We start from the raw sequence: 23,858 nt of genomic DNA, 5'->3' as shown, positions 1-23,858 counted from the left end.
CAACCACAACAGTAGCCATTTGACACCACTGGGCCCTGCAACTTCTACATTTTCACTACAATGGTTAAATGCAACAGTGTGAAGGTTACAAGAATGTGAAGCACAGCTAAACAGTAACAAAAGACCAGGCTACACTGATAGTGTCTGTTAGAGAGATTTTCAAATGCCCACTTTCTCATCCCTTCAAGTGGAGGTAGAGAAAAGGGCAATTTAATGGGCTTTGAAAGTGGACTAGCACATACCTGCCACTTTAATTTACAACTTGTGACCTGGTAAACACATTTTGAGTCGGGTTTGCTATAGCAGTGTGTGGCTGCCCCAGTGCTACACAGAAACAACCAGACCTCAGTTTCCTGGTAGGGAGAGCCTACCCCTTATCTCTTGATGGAAAAGGATCGCTGCTGAGCCAAGCAATAAGCACATTTAAAAACAGTATGGATAATTTAAAAAACAAAACAAAACAAAACATAAATGTACACATACAAAGTCAAGCCCCGATCCCCTGCCTTCCTATGTAAATCTTGTATGTTTCTGAAACTTGAATCCTTTGGAGAAGTGTTTTCTCCTCTCATCACCTGGATTGATTCCTCGTGTGCTGTGTATGCTCTAACAAAACTATAACCTGAAATAAAATAACACAAATTTAAAAAACATTTTCCAATATAGATTAGCATAAATTACTCATAAATAGGTTTTGTTTTACTTGTTTTTCTAACTATAGGTCCTTAAAGTCTAAAAAAGCTGCTGCTGCTGCAGATCACATTTCAAGCAATGAGCATAGGGTTTCCTGTTCACAAATCCTTCCAGGGAACTTGGCCACTACAAAAGGGATGGCTATGAAAAAGCCTAAAGAGGAGAAAAAATTACATTAAATATGAGCCAACACCACAACTGTATAACACAAAAATGTTTTTGCCCTGATAATAAGTGTGTGGATCTATATTGTATGTTGCACACTATATATATAGCAATCAAAAAACACCAAAAAAGAACACTGGTGATGGACAATTAATAAGGCTGAATGAATCACTGAATACCAAAAAATATCAACACCATATTCAATTTTGAACATTAATTTTATTGGAAATATATTCAAAAGATTAAAAATTGCCGGCCGAATTTTAAGAGGCCCGCACACGCAAATACCGACAGTTACAAGCGTGGCCGGGCCCTGTGCACACTGGGGTAGATTTTATAAATCTACGCAGGCGCGAACAAAAGTACGCATAGCCGCGCGTATCTTAAAATATCCGGGGTTCGTGCGTGCAAGGGGGTGCACAATTGTGCACCTTGCTTGCACCGAACCCTGCGCGCGCTGCCCGTTCCCTTCGAGGCCGCTCCGAAATTGGAGCGGCCTCGGAGGGTACTTTCCTTCCACCCCCCGCACCTTCCTCTCCCTTCCCCTATCTAAACCCCCCCCCCTACCTTTATTCGAAAAGTTACACCTGCCTCCGGGCAGTAGTAACTTACGCGCACCAGGACCCGACACAGGCCGCTGTGTCGGGGCACTCGGCCACGCCCCCGGACTGCCCACACGCCCCCGAGCCGACACCACGCCCCCTGGCCACGCCCGACTGCCCTTTTTTGCAAGCCCCAGGACTTACGCACGTTCCGGGACTTGTGCGCGCCACCGAGCCTATGCAAAATAGGCTCGGTGGCGCGCAGGGGCATTTTAAAAGGGTTACACGCGTACCTTATGCGCGTAACCCTTTTAAAATCCGGCACACTGTGCGTATTTTCTAAAGGGCCCGGCCACGCGTGTAACCACCAATATACGCAGAAGTAGCAGACCTCTCAGAAGGGGCAGGTCGAGGGTGGAATCTGGGCAGGGGCGCGGGCCGGGACAGCGCTATTCGATGGTGTCCTGGGGAAGCGCATGCTGGCAGCCGGCCTGCGCATGGAATCTACTGCTGCTCCAGAGGAAAGGTAAAAAATATAAAAAACATGTAAGAGTTAGGTAGGGGGTCGGAGAGGAGAGGGGAAGAGGTAGGAAGGGTAGGGTGAAGGATAGGAAAATTTCCTCCCAGTCCACTCCTTAATTGAAGCGGACTGGGAGGGAACTGGGGGAGGCCTGACTGCGCGCCATGCATAGGTTTTAACCCCCCCTCCCCAGGCCGCCTGCACATGCGCGTGCTGATTTTAAAATCCAGCATGCATATGCGCACGGCCATTGGATTTTATAACATACGCGCGCTGGTGCACACGTTATAATATCAGCGTGTCCAGGAACCGCGCACACATGAACGTGCATGCGCGGGTCTTAAAATCGACCCCTACATATCCTTAAATTTCCTGCTTTGTTTGGAAATTATCAAGATGGTATAAAAACCTTTCAGTGAATGGTCCAATCCTCAATTTCCAGTAAGCTTGACGGGAGACTCCAAGGAGAGATTCGGCGCACATGGATTAAGGAGAAAAGCTTGTGGTTGCAGCTGTTAAAGCTTAACATTAGTGACATTCAAGATCTCACACACTTTCCCTGGGACACTATAAAATGTACACAAACATTTCTTCTAAATGATATTTTAAAGATATATAGTTTTTAACCTTTTGAGTAATTTCCAATAAAATTTATGTTCAAAATTGAATATACTGTTGATATTTTTTGGTATTCAGTGATTCATTCAGCCTTATTAATTGTTCATCATCAGTGTTCTTTTTTGATTGCTATATTGATTCTGGAACACTTCAATAGTTATTACTGCTATTGTATATCAGTGTGTATATATATATATATTAGTGTGTGGGTCTATATACTATGAATAAATAGATCCCTGGGCCAATTTGGAAGTGTGTCAGAAAGTTTGGTAGAGCAGTAAATCTTCATGGGACAGAGCCCAGTATCCCCCAAGTTGGCACATGAGTATCTTTTTTTGCAGCAAGAGAACATGTTGTGGGCTGAGTATTTCTGGATATTTGGCCATACACATGGCTCAGAAATTAAGCCACTTAAAATACAGACCCACACACAATTCAAGGTGCACTAGCCATTCCCACATGTTACAATGCCAGACAAAAGCCAGCTTCGGACTTGTGGTCCCAGGATCCTTTTGGGAAGGTCACAGATGAGAAGAAATGGACCTTTTGCTTTCTCTGGAAAGTGCTGGTGAAGATGGTTGGAATCCCAGGTTGGGTTTGCAGTGCTATGCAAGTACAACCTGCCAGCTGAGGAGAAAGCTCCCATAGCAGTCACATTAAAAAAAACAAACAAGACTTTCCTTGCTGAATTAACAGGCAAACATGAAATGCTGACATGACTGGAGTCGTGCTGTGCAGAAAGATCTCAATGCTGTTCAATTTTGCCTAAACTAGCTGTCAATCATTTTCAAAAACAGAACTTATAAATGCTGATTAAAAACAGAATATTAGCTACTTTTTATAACAGGTATGGAATATTTTAAGGCTTCCATTGTATAGAGGTGTGAGCCAGTTCATTTCTTGTGTTTTGGTCGAGATTCAAGAGTAGGGTCTCAAGATAGTCCCTTCTTGGCCTTTTTATCTGGAATTGAGAACCTGTACACTATGGGGGATTAATGCTCTACCACCCAACCACACTAGGATCAGTATTGATGTTACTACTATTGCCAAAGCAGGAGGCTTAAACCTGCTTTAAAAGTAAACAAAACGTCTCTTCCTTTTAGCTTACTCTGCTGCACTTTGCAGATAAACAACCCTTAGCTATACAACTGGACAGCTAAGGTAACAGAGATGTGCCTAATTAAACTCAAAATAAAAACCATGTGGAGCAGGATACTTAAAATCTTCTCACTGTGGGTGGGTGGGAAAAGTGAGTTAAATGTCAGCTTTACCAAACACAGCAATCAGCAGCTTTCAGGCTAATGGAGATCAGCATGCAGAGAGAGCACGGAGTGTAGGAGAGGAAACCAATCCTGCAGTATGTATGCATACTAGCATCTTAAGGAAGGATCTCCAGGAGAAACCATCACCAGGGTCAAAGCACTTTGAAATAGCTAAAATTAGGATATACAGAGAGATTTTTTAAATGATTTTCAGCTGTGCTATATGTGTATTCGTACTTCTAATCCAACTTAAAATTTTTCCAAATAAATTATTAAAAAAAAATGTCCTGAAAATAATTCCAGAGTTATTCCTTCTTTAAAAAATCGAGATGGTTACCATAGGGAACACACTTCTCTAAGATACTCTAATTTAGGTAACACCAGAAACAAAAGATCACAAGCAGCAGCAAGGCAAAAGCTGTGTGGGACCATAAGCTGGGAGCTGAGACACTGCAGTGTTACTGTACAGCTGTTTGCATGCCAAGGATTCAGCATGTGAAATTGCTGTCTCTGAGTGCCAGAGAAATTAGTGGAGAACAGGAGCCATGATTACACCCAAATAATACCATGGGGGAAAAAGGGCTGAAAACTATAAGGGGCTTAGTTCAACAAAGGTCTTTTACACATTAGATTCCACAAATGGTCTCTTTGGTTTGATTGGTGAAGTCTGCCCCTGTCGGGAGTCCCTGGAGAGCTGGCGGTAAAGGTTGTCCTGGTATGCCTGTGCAACAGGCAGTGTTCTAGCCACTTTGACATCTGGATATGAGGAGGCCTGGGTGACTCTCTCTAAAATATCACCACGGGACCCATTTGCTAGCATTCCATGAGGTCCATAATAGTCTTCATCTAGTAGATGGCCATTCTGTGCATTGTTGGTTTTGTTATAAAAGGCAATGTTGCTGATTGAAGAAGGTGGGCTAAAGGATTCAGGCTGAGGAAGGTTTCCAGGAGATGTAGGACTAATAACTGTATCCACCGATGACACAGCCCAAGTTCGGCTCTGCTGGTGAAGGTGGGGATACTGTTGAGTCCGTGCTGTTTTATCAATGATTCCCATGAAGGGTGTGGTCCTGGAACGGGCTGGCTCACTTGGGTAGCCACCTTGAGTGGGAGAGACTGGAGAAAGCTCATCACACAATCTTTCATATGCTGGTTTGAGTGGGATTTCCATTTGCTGGATTGAGGCAGAAGGGCGGAAAGTGGCAGACAAATTAGAAGTGGATGCAATGCTATTGCTGGAAGGGGAGAATCGCAGGCCAACGCTTTGAGAGTGAAGCAATGGTCTTGGAGTGGGTGGGTGAGGCTTTATTTCATTGGGGTTTATTGTAATAGGCCTTCTAATTAAGTGAGACACATCTGGAGAGCCAAGCTGGTTAGCTGGAAGGGAAGAACGTTCCAGGTCTAGCTTAGCATGACAGACTGGGTAATATGAAGCAGATTGACTGCGTCCAATCTGAGGAGTCTGACTGTATCGCATCCCACCTCTGTATGCTGAAGAAGGTCTTTGTGGAAGATCCTCTTTAGTCAGTCCTCCATGCTGGCAGATGGCTCCTGCACTCAGACTGGCTTGAACGTGCTGCACTGGTCTGCCATCTGCTACCAATCCACCCAATGAAGCTTGGTAGACTAACCTACTTTGACTAACTCCCATCTCCCCCACTGAGGACTGGTATTTGCTACTCATCGGATGAGCAACTTGGCCATAAGCACCACCTGGAACCACAGCACTTGAGTGTACTGCTGAGCTTGGCTGATTGCTCCTTACAATTTGTGCCTTAGCTGGCTGAAGCCTGTGCCCTTGCTGTGGAACAGCAGTAGGAAGCTGTGACATCTGGAAGGACCGCTGGGTCATTTTGGATAATGGAGACTTTGGTCTACCAGGGAGTTGTCCAATGCTAGGTTCTTGCTGGTAACGCACTGGGGAGCCTGACTGCTGTCTATAGACACTCATGCTTTCTGCAGGAGGGCTGGCTCGGTATTGAGCTCCTCTGCGTAGAGGTGAAGGTGGTGGACTTTGATATTCCATACTTTGTCCACCCATAGGAGGTGGACTAAAGCGATATGAAGAACCCTGGTGTGCAGGAGATGTATGTGGTGGGCTAGGCCTATAATGAGAGTTCTGGTGTGTGGGAGAAAGAGAAGGAGAAGTGGACTGGTATCCTTGTCTTGTTGGAGAACCTACAGAACTATTTGATCTAAAATCAAAAACCTGATGCGATCCAAGAGGTGAGCCTGACATATAAGCAGAGTCCCGATGAGCTGGAGAAGAGGGTGGGCTCTGGACAACAGGAAGACCTTGACTTGGTCTTGAATCGGTCTGTAAGCCAATGGAAATATTCTCAAGGTCTTGCTCAAGATATTCTTCTTCATAAATGTCTTGGACAGAGTCTAAGTCTTCATTCTGGGTTTCTGGCTCTGGTTCATCTTGGAGCTCTTCTTCCTGCTGCTGCAGCTGTTGCAGTTGTTGCTGCATCTGCCTGCATTCTTCTTCCACTCTCAGCAACAGCCGCTGGATTTCACGGTTATTCGGACACAGCTTGATGGCCTCATTCAGATCCTCTAAGGCTGCTGAAAACTGCCTGTTTGACAAAGAAAGAATAAGATTTGAAGTTATTCTAGATTCAAATATTAAAGAGTCTTGTGATGAAGGCATCCGATTGGTTTATTTCATTATCACAATGTATAGGGATCTGCTTTCCCATGTGCTGAGAGTTTATATACACTCAGCAGCTTCTCTTCTCACCTGCTGCTGCGTTTAGCCCTTGCTCGTGCATAGTATGCCTCATAAGATTTCGGTTTCAGTTCCAGTGCTTTTGTTGCAAATTCCTCAGCCATTCCAAAGTCCTGCCATGACAAACACAAATATAAAATACACCCATTTATAACTGATAAATGAAATAAGCTTACAAGTACAGATCAGCTGATCATGTTTACCTAAAAGTAAGCAACTAACAACAAGACAAAACATGTAGTGACCATTAGGGATGTGTGCATTTGCTTTAAACGAATTTAAAAAATTTGATGAATAAGGGCAATTCATTTCATTTGGGGGCCCCGAAATGAATTGAGCGTGGACCCAAATTAAACAAATCTTATTTGCAAACAATTTTATTAATTTTTCTTCAAAAAAATACAACAGAGGAGAGTGGTGGAGTTCTGAGCCACTCTCCAATACATATTACATCATGACAATACAAAAATACCACAATCCCCCCAACCACCCTCCCACCCCCCAAACAACCCTCGAGTAGGGTACTGAGTCCACTAGGAGAGCTCGGACAAATATCCAATAGTGAAGAGACAATCAGTCCTGGGATTAAAGATTAATCACTCATTGAGTACAGAGCTTCGGACACGCTGTGGGAGAGATTGTAAATATACGTCCCAGATGTCCAAAAAACGCTTCCGGAGGCGCGGTGAAGGTCGCATCGTGGCCGCATCCATCAGCATCATACGATGGAGAAGGTTGCGCCACATCCAATATGAAGGGGAGGAGGAATCTCGCCAGTGTAGTAGGATAGCTTTCTTCACCACTAAACATGCTTTTCTAATTAGTAAGCGGGCTCCCGCTCCCCGAACTCGCACCAGAGAAATGCAACCAAAAAGAAGCCACTGGGGGGACACCGGAAGAGTGACCCCCAATAAGACCTCAAGATATCGAACTATTTTTACCCATAGGGCATTCCCAAAAAGCGTGAGACAGGGTTCCTCTTGCATTCCCACAACTCGTACATGCTGGGGACATGGAGATTCGCAAATGAAAAGCCCCTTGCGCCAACACAAAACTCTGGCGTAAAAATTTATATTGCATTTCTCTAAAGTACGAATTGACCGAGATCTGGGAGACCCGCCTAAAACATGCTTTAAGTATGTTGCCACTAATAACAAATATCCCATCCAACTGGTCAACCAGAACAGAGCAAGTGTCTGTACTAGAAATTTGCCTAAGACGGTGGTAATACTGGGATAGCGAAGGCACCTGCTCCTTCTCAAATGAGAAGAGGGAGTCCAAAATGTGAAAGTAGGAGGGCTGCCTAGTAGGGGATGGAAGAGAGCCCACATAATGCTGCAGTTGCAGATAGGAAAACACCTCTGTCTTAGATATGCCATATTGCTCCTGGAGATCTGAAAAAGACATCAAGGTACCATCTGGAGTCAAAGCATGTCCTAACAACGTGATAACCTTATCCCGCCATCGTTGGAACCCTACAGTTTGGGAGCCCGGGGTAAAATCTGGATTGCCTTGAACCGGCAAAAAATAAGCACATATTCGTGGGATCTGCATTAATCGTGCTAATCGGACCCAAGACGTTCGGAGAGGCTTGAAGAGAACATTCTGAACTAAAAACATAGGGAGAGCTGTAGCCTGGGCCTGCAAAACAAATTTAAGAGAAAAGGAGGCCGCAAGTTCTATATCAGCCGATAAACTTATGACAGTAGATTTATCCAACAGCCAGTCTCTCATGAGACGGAGATTGCTAGCTAAATTATACAGCGCTAAATCAGGGACCCCCAAACCTCCCCGTCCCCATCTTTCACGCATCCACGCCAGCGGGACGCGGGACCTCCCCCCCCGCCAATAAAAGCGACATTGTATCCGATCAAGCTGCCTAAGCTCTACCATGCGCAGATGCAATGGTATATTCTGAAAGAGATATAGCCACTTGGGCAAGATCACCATCTTAAAGAGGTGGACCCTTCCACCTAATGACAAAGGTAAACGTGCCCAAGTGGTCAATTTATCCCGAGTATATTGTAATAACGGATTTACATTAATTTTATAGGTGTGAGACAAATCTTGGGGCAAGACAATTCCAAGGTAGGTGAAGGAGTCCTCCGCCCAGGCCAGGGGAAACTCTTCTCCCCAGGTAGTCACCAAAGTATCAGGGAAGGCTAAGGCCACCGATTTATCTAAATTTAAGCGAAAGCCAGAAAAAATCCCAAATTTCCAAAAGATCTGAAGGAGAGAGGAAAGAGATTTCTTAGGGTCTGTGATAAACACTAATATGTCATCTGCAAATGCAGCATATTTAAAGGTGGAGGACTGAAATCGCATCCCTTTAATGGTTTTCGCCACTTGTATTTTTTGCAATAATGGTTCCAGTTGGAGAACAAATAAAAGAGGCGACAGAGGACAGCCCTGCCTAGTTCCCCTAGTAATGGAAAATACCTCAGAGGAGGAGCCATTCGCTATGAGGTTGGCTTCCGGAGTCTGGTAAAGGAGGCGTACTAGATTAAAAAAGAACCCCCCAAACAAATCTTATTCGTTGCATTCATTTAAAATCAACGAGGCTGGGGCCTCGCCTAGGGCATAGGCCGAGCACAAAGCAGGGGGCCGCAGCCCTGGCCCAAGTGCAATGCCAAAGCCTTGGCTGAGACCCTTGATCAGTCGAGGATCTAAGGCTAGGCTAGGCTGGACACCATGCCCAGGTCTGGGCCGAGGCCCCAGTGTCAAGTGTCAGCACCCAGCCTCCAGACCAGGCCACAGCCTGGGCCCAGTCTCCAGCTTAAGCCGAGGTCATGGCGACCTACCACAGCCTTAGCCTATGCAAGGCGTAGGTCTCACTGGTGGATCACCACCGGACCGGGCATGCAGGGACTGAGGGGATCCTGGCCCTGGCATTTTTCTGGGTGGGAGGGATGGGTGGTGGGAATGGGATGACTTTGGGAAGCGCTGTTTTCTTTTTTTGGGTTATTTTTTGGGTTTTTAAAAAAATGTTTGCTTTGTTTTTTTTTATGTGAATGAAATGAATCAAACATTCCATGACCTGAAATTCATGGGGGGAAAAAAATCCAAAAAATGAACCGAAAAATGTATCATCCCTGCACACCCCTAGTGACCGAGAGTAAGAGTTCTGGTAACATTGTTAAACCACTCGATTGTCAGTTGTCTTATTTATGTCATTACTAGCTGTGCTGGATAATAATACTACAGTCTTCTGCAGTTACCCTTCTATCCTTTTATTAGTGTTCAAATAACAGAAATTGCTTCCTTAAGAAGGCACACAGTGACACTTTGAACTGTTCTTAGAACTGCAATTTTGTGGACAGGAATGAGGAGCATGCCAAAAAGATGCCCTTGCCATAATGTAACCCCCTCAGCTGGCTGCTGTACCTCTCTGCCCAGCTGCAGCAAAGTGCCAGTAATTCATTATAATTAATTCAGGCTACAGACTCTTCCAAAGAATTATAACGTTGCATTCAGGGCTCTGCTGAATGCTGGCAAATGATGATTATATTTTAATATGCATATAAGTACTATGTCTGACTAATACAGGGAGAAAAGAGAAAGTTAAACCTTTGCTGAATTCTTGCGAATGACTGGCAGGTGCTATTTTATTTGCCTGCCACATAATGTAAGTCATTTTTCTGAAAGGTCATTTGCAGGTATCCCAGCATCTCTCACAGGACAAATAGCCCTCTTATTTTTACTTTAAAAGTGAGAAAAACCTTAGGTGCTTCCAGATTATGAAAGTAAGATGGGATTAAAAGCAATGTGGAAAACACTCAGTGCATCATCACAACAGCTCCCTTTTAAAAATGTATTCTGAGGTGCAGAACTACAGGCTGAACATCTGCATGGTCATGAAGGGGTTTTATAGTCAGCCACTGTGCAGCTCGGCTAGTTAGCTGGTTAGTTGGATAAAACTATCCAGCTAACTTGGACTGTATATTCAGCAGCACATCCGCACCGCTGAATATACCCAGCTATCCTAAAGTTAGCCGGATAAGTCTATTCAGCTAGGACAGGTCTTCAGGACGACCAGACTTGGCCAGATAAGTTACCCAACTAACTTTGAATATCAGAGTTAGCTGGGTAACTTATCCAGCTAATGTAACTCCTCCCCAAAATGCTCCCGGAATGCCCCTAACTTATCTGGCTAAAGTTCAGGTAGATAAGTGCCCAAATATCCATTTAGCCGGATAATTTCTGAATTATTGGCTAAATGCTTCTGAATATGGACCTCGAAGCTGATTAAGCATTTCATGCTTAAAACTGCAGCTAAAGTCTGGCCTGTAGGAGCTGAAGAAAGCTAGAACTGTGAGCTTTTCTATTTGACTTCTTTTTTTCTTTTTAAACAACACATACCAATCGTTAAGTAAAACAAATTCAGCTCTCCTGGTTAATAATGTATGCATGCATCCTCCAGCTGCACTGTGATTTCTATCATTCTGTCTATGTCACTGTTAAACAGCAAAATCACATGCTGTCATCCAAATCACATACCAACAGTTAGACAACCAATTGCACGTCTTGCTATTCACAGGCCACATATCACCTCCAAGTATGCTCTGTTTGCACAGTAAAACTCTAAGTACCACACTCAATCTTCAGAGTTTTATTACGGTGGAACCCTTCACATAAAATAAATTAACGGGCACTCAGTCCATTGACTGCAACGTGCTAGAAATATCAGCCATATTCTGGGTGTATACCATTCCAGATGTAGGATATTTTCCAGAGTACAAGAGAATGATATATAAAAGGAATCCACCATCTTAGTGCCATTTTACTGAGCATCTCTTAAAAGGAATGCAAAAGTTGCTTTTTAAAAAAATAAATATGGCAGAAGATAACCTTTAATTTTTCCATATTCCTGTAAACTGCGTGTGTTCCTTCTGCAAATTGTTGGGTGTTGTACTACCCTGAGGTGCTGAGATTCTTCCTGTAACCTCCCTTGCACCCAATCTAAAGCCTGTAAAGGAGCGAGCAGCAGAGAGGATGCATGGCAGCCACTTACATTCATTTTCCTCCTGCATCGAGACAGGTTCAGGAGGAGGGACACCTTCAGCTCTCGGAAAGTTTTCAGGTCTTCTCCAAAGCCTTCTCTTGGGAACTTCTTCAGGGCATACTGGTAGCGTTGCGCGGCCTCTTTCACTTTGCCTTTCTGCAATCAGAGGGAAAACGAGAACAACATTTAAAAAGACTAGTGTGAATCCATAAGCGTTAGAGCTGTAGAACCTCCATTATAAGTTATAACCGGCGGAAATGATCGTCTACCCTGAGGGCTCCACCAATCAGACCTGGCAGAGTAATGCAGCAGCTACAGTGCAGAGATCTGAATTACTCATTGTATGTCCTTGAGTAACCCGACTTCCCTTGCGTCTTGCACGGTGCCATGTAGACAGATTATGTTCTGAAACTAAAAGCAGTAAAAGCGGCCACATTCGGAGTCTTTTATAAATAAATATACAGTTCCTTCCGGTGCCATCAATTAGGGACCAGAGGCCCTATTGTACACCATAGTGAGACACACTTACTTCCTGAGCATGTAACTGCCAGAATACTATTACATTGTGTATGCACCAACTAGACTGCAAGTGCTGAAGATTTCATGACCAAACACATTTTTCTCCCATTCTTAAATGGATGTAAAACATCAGCCTTGAGAAGACAGAGAAACAGGTTTTTTTTCTACGTGGATTTTTCCAAAACTTAATGGATAAAACTAAGAAAATTCTGCTTCTGCTAATTGTCTACATACTAGTAAAACGTGTCCAGCTGTGCTTGAGTAGATTGAGCTATAAGATCCTGTGCATGTTTCTATGCCAATGTATGTGTGTCTGCCTATGCCTATGTGTCTCTGTGTATGTCTGCCTGGGTTTGCTTGGGGGGGGGTGAGGGGTCTATGCCTGTGTGCGCATATGTGCATGCCTGTCCCTGTATGTGGGAACATTTGAAATAGGGCTTATTAGTGAACTGTACTTGGCGCACGTGTGTGTGTACATGCACATGGATGTATCTGCCTGTCTATGTGTGGGGGCATATGTCTGTACCTGTGTGAGTATTTGCCTATGTCTGTGTGTAATAGTGCTTTGCAAATAGAGCATGTGATCTTTGCACAGTGCATCTTCTCTGTTCTAGGCGCCACCTGGTGACCATAGACATGATAGTGTGACCGACCGACCGACACAAGCCTTTAATATATAGGTAGATAGATACATAATAGTGATGGTATACCAGCCCACAGGAAAAACACCTCCCACAAAGCAGAACCTGTGTATTAGATCCTCTAGTACCTCATGAAAGATTTGCAGGTGGATCAGAAGTTGAAACTGCATTAGGAAAATGAAGATTTCTGATGGTTATTTTCTTTTACTTTTTTTGTAAGTTAAAATAAGTTGTCAAATCTAGTCGTATCAACCTCCAAGATGCTTGAAACTTTCAGTTTTATAACATTTATGGTATTATAAAACAGTGTCAACAAAAACATGGCAACTTCTGCATTGGCATGATTTGGTTCTGTATCTGAATATCTGCCATTAGCCCACGGTAGCCAGAGCGGCAGAGAATCCTGCTTACATGGCCTCACCTTGTAGAACATGTCTCCCTCCTCCATCAGCTTGCTGAGCAGGATGATCATGATGTCGGGCTTGGAGGTGGCCATCGCCCAGGTTGCTGGACCTGCAGTGTACAGGATGCATGATGGGTAAAAAAACTCATACAATGCAAGGGTGGTAAGGAAGCCAGGGGAATTTAAAAATAAAATAAGACAAAAAAGGAGGGGGGGAAAAAGCCAAGGGGAAGAAGGATGGGGGATTTCTGCTGGAGAGAACAAACTTGATGTGGCCTTGGGAGCATAATGCTCTAGACTTATTGACTTTATTTTTCAGTCTTAATAGCGCTATGATTCTTAATTTGAAGTGTCTCCAAACTACCTAGGCAGCTGACGCAGAAATGTTCCCATCAAGGGGAGTACCACCTGTTGCATTTGGCTTTCAGAAATAATATCCAGAGCAGATTAAGAAAATCAAAATAGATAACCCTATAGCTTGGACTAGAGAGGACAGACTGTGACTGTTTAAATGTTTGATAATCTGGCAGTGGAAGCAGATAATTGCTTCCATGGGGAGGAGGTTCTGCAACATCCCTTCTTAATTTAATATAAATAAAGGACCATGGAACTTGTTTACTAAAAACAACAGGACTAGATGACGTGTCCTGAAAATAAAACTAGTATTGAATACAGTAATAAACTATTACTAAAAAAGAACTGGAGGCAATGTTAGGTTTGATTCAATTTTTAATTTATGTGGGGTAGATATTCAAAAGTCATTTAGATGGATAACAAGAAAGTTATCTGTCTAAATGGCTTAGCTGCATATTTAAAAGGCTTATCTGGCTAGAATTTAGCTGGGTAAGTTGGGGGCGTTCCTGGGGCAGTAGGTAGGCATTCTCGGGAGGAGCAGAGCTAGCCAGTTAACGTAACCGGCTGACTCTAGATGCACCATAGGGCAGATGCCACATATCTGGCTAACTCTAACCTATGTGAATATATTCAGCGGTGTTTTATCCAACTAACTTAACTAGCTGCTCAGCGGCTGATATTTACCCCTTTGTGTTTTACTGCTCTTGACCTAAGTGCTGCCCTTCCATCATTTAAATAAACCTTATTTTCATATTAGATTATCTACTGACTGCAAAATCCATTCAGTCTGGAAATTGCTGACGTCAGTACTCCGATCAGAGCGCGCAAAGTACATTCTAAAACCCAAAAAGAAAAAAGACTGAAACTAAAGTAATGCTGTCTGTGAGAGAGCTCTGCCTCTCAATCCCCAGCTCCACAGAAAGGAAACTTGTGACAGGAAAGGGAGGATGCAGCAGTTACCCTGTGAGAGTCACTCTAACAGCAAGAGATGAGATACATCTCAGAGCCTGAGGGCTGTCTTCACTGAAATTTGCTCCTCTTCCATTGAATAATGGACATTGCATTGATTGTAATTAAGAAAGCCCAAAAATTAAAATGTGTGATTGTTTCTCATATTTGGCTTTCAAACAGCTTTTTGGAAACAAGATCTATGTCCATTAGATCTGCATTGTTTAACCTGTCCCCATTTGTTCCTGTGATCTCTAGAATGATTGTGGTGTTACAAGCACAGTATTAAGAGTTTAGGAGCAGGAGCAGAGATCAGCTCTGTATAAAGAAGCATAAAATACAGAAGAAATAGAAGGTAGTTGTTGTAAGGATTTTTAATTACTATTATGTTATTTTTATTATAGTGATATATTATTTTTCATGTATTAAGTTGATGCCTTTTCTGTAAACTGCATTGGGGCCGCCCTTTTGAGGAGGAAGATGGAAGTAGAAGTAGAAATATATTAGGTATCCTTCACATCTAGGCTTCTGGCAGTGCTCCTTAAAGAACCATTTCAGCTTCATCCATTCAGAAAATCAGTGAGGCTAAAACACTAACTGAGCGCACCTAGTGCTGTGTTCTGCATGATGTGGGGTATACAGTACATCATGGGAAAAGTCCAGTTTCATCACTGGAAGTGCTCCCAGCTCCTGCAGACTCTGTCTGGAAGGTGGGCGCTCCTATTGCATTTTGACAAGCTGGTGCAGGGGGTTAGTGCAGAACATCCGAAAGCTCTGAGAACATTATTTCAAAGTTAGTTTGTCCTAAAGCTATATTTCATGCTAGAAAATTTCTACACCATCATCTTTGGAAGTCAGTGAGCCACGTTAAGCAAACAAGCAGAACAAATGCTCCTGGATGCCACCGCACTATCAATGTTATGACAAGTTGTAGGCACCTGACACTTCTAATGGCTCATCCTAGAGTTCTCAATTGGCCTTGTCTTGTTGTGCTAGTCTGGCACCTTGAAAACAAGTTGGAGGTCTTGCAGTGCCATTAATACACTATTAATCAAGTAGAAAATACATAAATATTTTCAACAACTAAAGACTAAAATATACAGTAGCACTTGCAGTTTTGTATTCTTGAATGCCTCTGAAGGCGTATTGTCATGAGACTCGCTCAACACAATTCGTGAAGCAAGCGAAATTCCATTGTGAAGCTGCTTAAGTGCATGCAAGATGCTCTTATGGAAATAAAAGCCTCACATGCAACATTTTGAAGCCATTTGATTGGCTGGAGCCTTCAACATGAATCACAATATAGTGGAACTGTGGGTTACTGAACAATCAAATGGGCTTTTAGATGCTGATTTTTAAGGGGGTGGGGGTGACGTTTATCACCTGTAAAATTCAAGTTAGTCTCTGCAACAGTCAAAACACACATACATATATATATATGTATATATATATATATGTATACACATGTCTAAGTATATACATGTATCTATATAAGTGAGATAAATGAAAAGATCCGGGGCAAATAGGAAAGTCCATGCAGCAAACACCAAATAAGGAGAAGCAAAGCCGATCAGACACCATCAGATCACATCTGATGCAAACAATTGTGAAAAATATACCTCGGGGCCGGCTTGGAAGCGTCTGACACCCTTCAAAAATTAAAAGTGTGGTGGAGGGGAAAATTGTGGGAGACAGGAAGAAAAAAATGGATGAAGGTGAAAAAAAAGAAAGGGAAAAGCAGCAGTGAGAAGCAGGCAGCAAAAAAGCTGATGTACCCAGCAAAAGTCCGTTTCAGGAGAGAGGGTAAAAAGTGAGTGAAGCAGAGGAAGTGGGCACTGGGAGCCAGTGAAAGCAGCAGCAGCAGCAGCAGCAGCAGCAGCAGCTCAAACTATCCGCCTGGGCTACCTCACACTTCACAACTTCTGAAAACACAGCTCCATCACACCCAAACTGATTCCTGATTTCCTCGTTTTTAAACTAAGTTGTTTACTTTGATCATCACCATCTCCTCCCCGGAAGTCACTTCTTGGCTCTTTGATGCTGCATTCATGCTTTGAAGGTAAAACGGTGCTGCACAGCCATACCCCATTATATTGAGAATCAGAGAACTGGCAGGAGCGAAGGAGGAGGAAGAGTTACTTAAAAAAAAAAAAGCCCAGACACTTACTTAGGCCTGAGAAACAGAGGAATAGTAGGCTGAAGTTTCTGATTTTTTTTCTAAATGTCAAATTCTTTAAAGAAAAAGATTAAAACATTTGGTACAGCATGAGAAGCAACGCTGCCCACCAGGGACGTGTCCAAAGTCAAGTTTTAGTTTATTCACAGGTCATCTTAGTCACTGTTTTATTGTCCATCCGGCTTCATGCACATTTATTCCTCAGCTCAATAAAAAAAAAAAAGGAAAGTGTCGGGAAGAAGAAAAAGCAGAAAGTAAACTCCCCAAGCCATGCCCTCTGCATGTGGCTAGCCAGGGTATGGGGAAAGCAGATAGTGGGGTTTGTTTCTGCTGGCACCTCTGCTGAGTGCACACACTGGGCCTCTCTTGCAGGACCCTGTTTGAAAGCCGAGTTGGGTATTTTCAGAATGACTCACTCCATATGTAGGTAGCTCTTCAAATTGTTTAGTACATTTCATAAAATGAAGGTTATCAGGTATTCATAGTTTAAAAGTGATTTTTACGATCCCTGTTAAAATGCTTTTAATTTAGCCCAATATATACGATAAGGCAACAGATTTGTAAAATATCACAAAAAGCAAAAACATTCCACATAAAATTAATAGTTCCTTTGTAAAACATCCTTCAGATAGCAAGCTGCACTTTTAAGAAGAAGCAACAAGGGCTGCTTACCTATGGCAGTTTATTTGTAAAAAGTCAGTAGTTATTTTAAACAATTGCTGCATAGCTAAAAGACATAAGCAGCTTAGGATGTGTTCCTGCCTTGGCTGAAATCATCACAAAGTGGCACAGCCCTCATCTTACGATGAGAGCTCAGGAAGGGTGAAAGTCTGAGCACTGCTGTCTCAGATCTAACCAGTAACGGGCAGACTGGAGGGTGAAGCCACTCAGCAGGGTCTCAGGTTCACAAACTAACTCAATGCTGGATGGGTGTGTATGTGAGGAGGTCTGAAGCATCATAAACTTGCAATTTTCCACTGAGGACACTTGAAAGGTGCCTGAGCATAAGCTGCTTCCTTCCCTTGGTCCTACCTATTTTAGCGCCTTTCTTTAGAAGGGTGACCACCACTGAAGTGTTGCGACAGCCCACGGCCCGGTCTAGGGGACGCATACCGCTGTAGTCCACATGCTCAATCATGGCACCATGATCCACCAGAAACTGAACCTGGAAGAGAAAGTTAAGAATGTCAGTGCAAATGCATGCACTCTGTTACCACTTGGGGAAGCTCGGGAAGTCCAAAAATTCCAGGCACTCACATTTAAATTTCTACTTTAATTTGAATGTATTTGTAATTTCAAAAATATCTTTTCATGTTTAGTAAATGTTAGCCAGGTTCAGATCCAAGCTGAAGCAGATCTGCAGCATAACTGTGCAAGTATTTCAGGGCTCAGCCCTAGAGGATTAGCTTGTTAAGAGCCTGTGCTGGGTCTGTGAAGACACTCACCACCTCTGCGTCGCCATAAAAAGCTGCCAGATCCAGGGGGGTGCGTCCATTCTTGTCAGCATGGTCTGTGGCAGCTCCGCTTTCCACTAGAGAGCGCACCACGGACAGATGCCCTTTCAGGCAGGCCCAGCTGAGAGCAGTCAGTCCCTCTTTGTCCATCAGAGCAATCGATGCGCCTGAAAATAATTCCAGTTATTGCTTTAGGTCGAGGAAGCCAGACGCTGCTCAGATCAGAGGGAGATGGTGCCTATGTTCAGAATTAACAGACTTCAAGGAGGAGGGTCTAACCCCAAAACATTCTCCTCCTTTCTCTCCCCCTATAAACACAACAAGAAACCTTGTACTATGTGAAGGGACTCTCCCAAGGATAATGTTCTAAAACAAGAGGTCATGGCATGAGGTTTCAAGGGAGTTAGATTCAAGAGCAACCTCAGAAAATAAGAAAAGGGTGCATAAGTGCTTTTGAAAATTACTCCCATCCCCAGTCTCCAGTGGCAGCTGAAGGATAGATTCTGTAGCAAGAGGTAGAAAATTCCATAAGCAGTTTCTGTAATTACGTTGACACATTAGCAAAATGTGTATTTTTTTGTTTGCATATGAAGTTATGTAATTTTATAAAAATAAATCAGTTCAATTTTGTTTCTGTATAATTTATTTTTTGAGGAAAAAAGGGATTTCAGGAATCAGTATGGAAAGGTGGGAGTGGGGGAATCAGCCCAGGGAGGAGATCTTGGGAAGAGGGGGAAGAGGGGGTTAACAGGAGGGGAGGAGGGGCAGGGAGAGGCATGAGGTTCCAGGATCAGGGGGAGAGAAGTGGAGGGAAGAAAATCCAGGATCGGGGAGGAAAGGGTGGGGATCAGGGGAGGAAGGATACCTCCTCTTCCATCCTCTCCACAGTTTTCTCTTTTTGCCTTCCTCCTCCAAAACTTGGTCCTCTGTCACTTCAATCCTGCTCTCCTCCTCCCTCCTTCCACCCCCAACTCACTCTCATTCCTGCCCAGCTCTTCTCTCCGGCTTTTCACCTTCCTTGGAGGCTCAGGAAGACCAGGAGCAGAATGGTGGTGCCTCAGGCTGCCTCCTCCTCCTCCTTTACTGCTTACAGCTGTGCTTACACTTTCAACCATTAAGGACAACGTAGTGCCATGTGATTCAACACACAACTTCCAAAGGCCAGCAAAAGGTGCCGCTACTGCCCTTCTCTTGCCAGCTTCCAACAGCAGCAGGTGAGAAGGGAGATATAATGGAGAATCGGTGGGAGGGAGAAGGGGGGCTTGGTTTTCACAATTCTGTGGAGACCCACAAATGGCCAAATTTTGCATCCCTTGCCACAGCATCAAGGGAGAGCATTACAATTCTCCAGCACTATGGACAAACCTTGCCCCAGTAAGAATTCCACGGTGTCCAGGTGTCCTTCCGAGGCTGCCATCATCAAAGGGGTCCGACCCTGCTTGTCGGCCATGTTTATATCAGCGCCATGTGTAAGCAGCAGGTCTACTATCTGTAAAAATACATAGAGCAAAGGGAAATCTTTTATCCATTGCTGACCAGTTGTGAAGAAAATTATATATTCTCTGGCAAAATATGTCACAGGAGTTCAGTGCTAGAGGGAGGCCTAAGACCGTACATGCTGAGCAGATATCATGCCCACTTAAGGAAGCAATATGGCCCATGTACTTGAAACTTTCTTTAACGATGTCTTCAGTGGTAGAAAGTGATGCCAGGAAACCAGTTTGCCCTGGAAATTCCTATTTATTTGTGGTAGTAGGTGCCTGCTAGGACAAATACCAGCAGGCTCCTCTTCTGCTAAAATATTTTGTAAGGTTTATGTTATATAACAGAAACATGGCTGACTGCAAAATAAGATGACTGCTACGCTGCTAATCTGATACAATCACGCTGCTCGTATATACTGCAGTACCTTTCCTCCCGACCCATCTTTCTTCACGGGTATGTGTTTAACTGGGGTACTTTTACTTACACTATGCAAGTTTTTAAATCTATATAAAATTAATTGTAAAGGAATGATTTCCCATACAGGAGGTAAGAAAATAATATTTCCTCTGCTTTTTCAAAGATAATAAAACCTACATTTACAAACCAAGTAGTGGGAAATGAAACCTTGGTACCTGCCAATGCCCCTGCCGCACTGCACTGAATAATGGGACCACGCCACGCCTGTTTGGCTGAGCCACTGCTGCACCTTGCTCCAGAAGCAGCCGACAAACCTCCAGCTTGCCCCGTCCTGCTGCCGCCGTCAGAGCTGGAAGACAGATACATACAACATGTGCATTTGTGAATTGTTTTGGACAGTATTTAGCAAGCAAACTCTTTTGTGAGGTGGTGTTACAGTGATGGGCACTTCAAAAAGGTAGGGTTTTATGCAGCTGGAGATCCCAGGTATCAGAAAGAGGTGTCAGAGCAGAGCGTGTTGCAAGAGTGCAGCTCAGTTCTTTCAATGATTTTAATAAACCTTCCCAGTATAACCTGACTTCATGATACTGTAAAACATGTGCTCTCCAGTCTAATAATCCAAGATTGGGACTGGCACACGTGAAACCTCCCTAGGATTTGTAGGGTCTAAACCAAATTTTGACCAATTTAGGATCCTTCTGTAGCTTATCAACAAACATCACCACCATTGTTCTTCACAGCTAGCATGCGGTGTGCAAGCCATCATATGTTGCTAACATGCTAGCTGTGCATCCTCTATCTGCCTAATGGAATCACTGCTGAAAAAGGATAGCGCAATTTTTGGAATCAAATGGATGGCAAGATCCAAGGCAGCATGATTTTAACAGCGGTAAAACTTGTCAGATGAATCTGATCAACTTCTTTGATTGGGTGACCAGAGAGTTGGATGACGGGAGCACGCTAGACTTAGCATGCTTGGATTTCAGCAAGGCCTTTGACATGGTTCCCACACAGAAGACTTATAAATAAATTGTGCGCCCTTGGTATGGATCCTAGAGTGACTAACTGTTAGAAACTGGCTGAGTGGGAGGTGAAAAAGGGCAGTGGTAATTTTCTCTGAGAAGGGGGTTGTTATTAGTGGGGTGTCTCAGGAATTGGTCCTTGGATCGGTTCTTTTCAATATTTTTGTCAGCAACATAACAGAAGGATTGTTGGGAAACGTTTGTCTTTTTACCAATGATACCAAAACCTGTAACAGTGGACAGCCAGGAGGTGTGGAAAACATGAGAAGGGATCTAGTGAAGCTTGAGGAATGGTCTATGGTCTGACAGATAAGATTTAATGTTAAAAAAATGAAGAGAAATGCATTTAGGATGCAAAAACCCAAGGGAAGGGTACAGTATTGGAGGTGAAATTTTTCTAAGCACAAAATAAGAGTGGGATCTAGGAATAATTGTATCTGATGATTTTAAGGTGGCAAAACGGCTGAGGGGAGATATGATAGAGGTGTTTAAAATCATGAGAAGTCTAGAACGGGTAGAATTGAATCGGTTATTTACTCTTTCAGATAATAGAAGGACTAGGGGGCACTCCATGAAGTTAGCATGGGGCACATTTAAAACTAATCTGAGAAAGTTCTTTTTCACTCAACACACAATTAAACTCTGGAATTTGTTGCCAGAGGATGTGGTTAGTGCAGTTAGTATAGTTGTGTTTAAAAAAGGATTGGATAAGTTCTTGGAGGAGAAGTCCATTACCTGCTATTAATTAAGTTGACTTAGAAAATAGCCACTGCTATTACTAGCAACAGTAACATGGAATAGACTTAGTTTTTGGGTACTTGCCAGGTTCTTATGGCCTGGATTGGCCACTGTTGGAAACAGGATGCTGGGCTTGATGGACCCTTGGTCTGACCCAGTATGGCATGTTCTTATGTAGATAAAGCAATGCTAAAAGCCAGAAAGATGCTTGGCTGCTTAGGGAGAGGAATGGTCAGCAGAAAACGGGAAGTGATATTGCCTCTATATAGATCCCTAGTGAGACTTCACTTGGAAAACTGTGTACAATTCTGGAGACTGTACCTTCAAAAAGATATAAACGGGATGGAGTCGGTCCAGAGGGTAGCTACTAAAATGGTCAGTGGTCTTTATTCTAAAGCATATAGGGATAGACAAAGATCTAAACATGTATACCCTAGAGAAAAGGCGAGATAGGGGAGATAAGATAGAGACATTCAAATATCTCAAAGGTTTCCATGCACAGAAGGTGAGCCTTTTTCAAAGGAATGGAGGCTCTAGGACAAGGGGCCATGAGTTGAGGTTGAAAGTGGGTAGACTCAGAAGTTATCTTAGGATGCATGGAACAATTTCCCAGTGAATGTGGCATAGACAAAAACAGTATCTGAATTCAAGAAAGCATGGGATAAATACAGGGACTTTCTAAGCAAGTGATGAGAATTATAATGCTAAATTAAGTGGATGGATGGGCAGACTGGATGAGCCATATGGTCTTTTTATGCAGTCATGTTTCTATATGTTCTATATATAATTGTACAATCTAGATGAATGACAGTGCAAACACGTAATCTCTTCTTACTGAGAACATTTATGGAGAAGCCCAGCAGAAAACAGTATAACATTTTTTTAACCAAATCTGAGGTCTGTACTATGAACAGTCTTCATGGCAAGGTTGAGTGAGACACATATTTCCTTTCCTTCTCATGCATTCATATTATTTGTTCCTTGACATATTTTAGTTTTGAGCAACAGACTGAAGTGTGAATGTGGCATGTATCTTCAGTAGCAGCAAATCTTTCATTTCCCTTCACACTGTAACCTGTACCTGCAATGGCATTTCAGCACTGTTACACATCAGCGCTAGAAAGCATCTCTCTGCTATTACTGCTGATCTCCGAAGTCTCTTTTAAGAGAAAGCTGAAATTCAAACACTGCATGTATGTGCTTGAAATGCCAATTTAAATGCAAATTTTAGCTTTTGTTTCTGGGCTAGGAACAAACCTAGTTATTCCTTATTTTATAAAAACCAAACTACAAATTGACCTTTAATTTTACAATATTACAAATGCTGGTGGCAGGCACAATAAATCCCACACTGATAAAAATTACTGTCATAAACGTTTACTGGTAGATGAACATGTTTTAGAAGGTATTTTGAGAGCAATTTTCAAAGCAATTCCCATGAATAAAAAAACAAAAACATTTTACCCACATAAAATTGGCTGTCTGACGGTCACATGACGCCTTGTTAGGAGTAGGATGTGAAATTCTCTGCTCCGTGCGCCCTTCGGCTGCTGCAACTTTTAGAAGAAACAATGAATTTTGGCAGCGAATGACAACAGGGCTAGATTATAAGCTTTTGGACCACCATTTCGTGGCATGCCTGCACGTCTACCGGGCAAGTCCAAAGAGAAAAAAAAGAAAGGAAAACTTGGCATTAAAACCGGCAAGATGGCGGACGCTGCTCCAGCATCAGGCCCTCTTCCTCTATCGAGCTTGGCAATCGCTGAACTGCCATCAGCGGAGGTTACCACACTGCAGCCAGAATTCAAGAAAGTATTTGATAAGTTGGACAGTGTTTCCGAACGAACGGCCACATTCGACACACGTCATGGAGAGATGGAACAGCAAATTTCTGACAATCAGGACGCAACCCTTACTGCCAATGCAGGGATAACTGAATTGCGAGTAGCCCTCAAGAATTGCTCGAGACAAAATAATCTCAGATTCGGGGGCTTACCAGAATCTCTTCCTATCAAGTTAGCATCTTTTTTAGAAACTTGGTTAATGTCAGAGTTGGGTCTACCTGGATAGAGGCCCCCTGTGGATTGAAAGGACCCATAGGTTGGGCACAAGGTAGGAAAAAAATGAAAGACCGCGAATTGTTATTGCCTGCATTTTAGATTTTGCAC

At 43.2% G+C, this 23,858-nt stretch overlaps 1 protein-coding gene across 3 annotated transcripts in view; it reads right to left on the bottom strand.

Moving 5' to 3' along the window:
* Positions 1–1,656: 1,656 nt before the first annotated feature.
* TANC2 (tetratricopeptide repeat, ankyrin repeat and coiled-coil containing 2) overlaps positions 1,657–23,858 on the bottom strand; it is a 1,188,344-nt gene continuing 1,166,142 nt past the window's right edge. For all 3 annotated transcript variants that reach the window (XM_029572386.1, XM_029572387.1, XM_029572388.1), the window contains 8 exons: positions 20,146–20,279; positions 19,394–19,517; positions 18,020–18,195; positions 17,607–17,739; positions 13,115–13,206; positions 11,543–11,689; positions 6,544–6,644; positions 1,657–6,379 (listed from right to left, as the gene is read on the bottom strand). In XM_029572386.1, coding sequence (XP_029428246.1) covers positions 4,420–6,379; positions 6,544–6,644; positions 11,543–11,689; positions 13,115–13,206; positions 17,607–17,739; positions 18,020–18,195; positions 19,394–19,517; positions 20,146–20,279 — 2,867 coding nt within the window. In that variant the 3' untranslated portion in view covers positions 1,657–4,419. The remainder of the gene's footprint in view (positions 6,380–6,543; positions 6,645–11,542; positions 11,690–13,114; positions 13,207–17,606; positions 17,740–18,019; positions 18,196–19,393; positions 19,518–20,145; positions 20,280–23,858) is intronic.

This window comes from Rhinatrema bivittatum, chromosome 12, assembly GCF_901001135.1.
Source record: "Rhinatrema bivittatum chromosome 12, aRhiBiv1.1, whole genome shotgun sequence".
Lineage (NCBI taxonomy): Eukaryota > Metazoa > Chordata > Amphibia > Gymnophiona > Rhinatrematidae > Rhinatrema > Rhinatrema bivittatum.
This window is presented reverse-complemented; position numbering and strand designations above follow the sequence as displayed.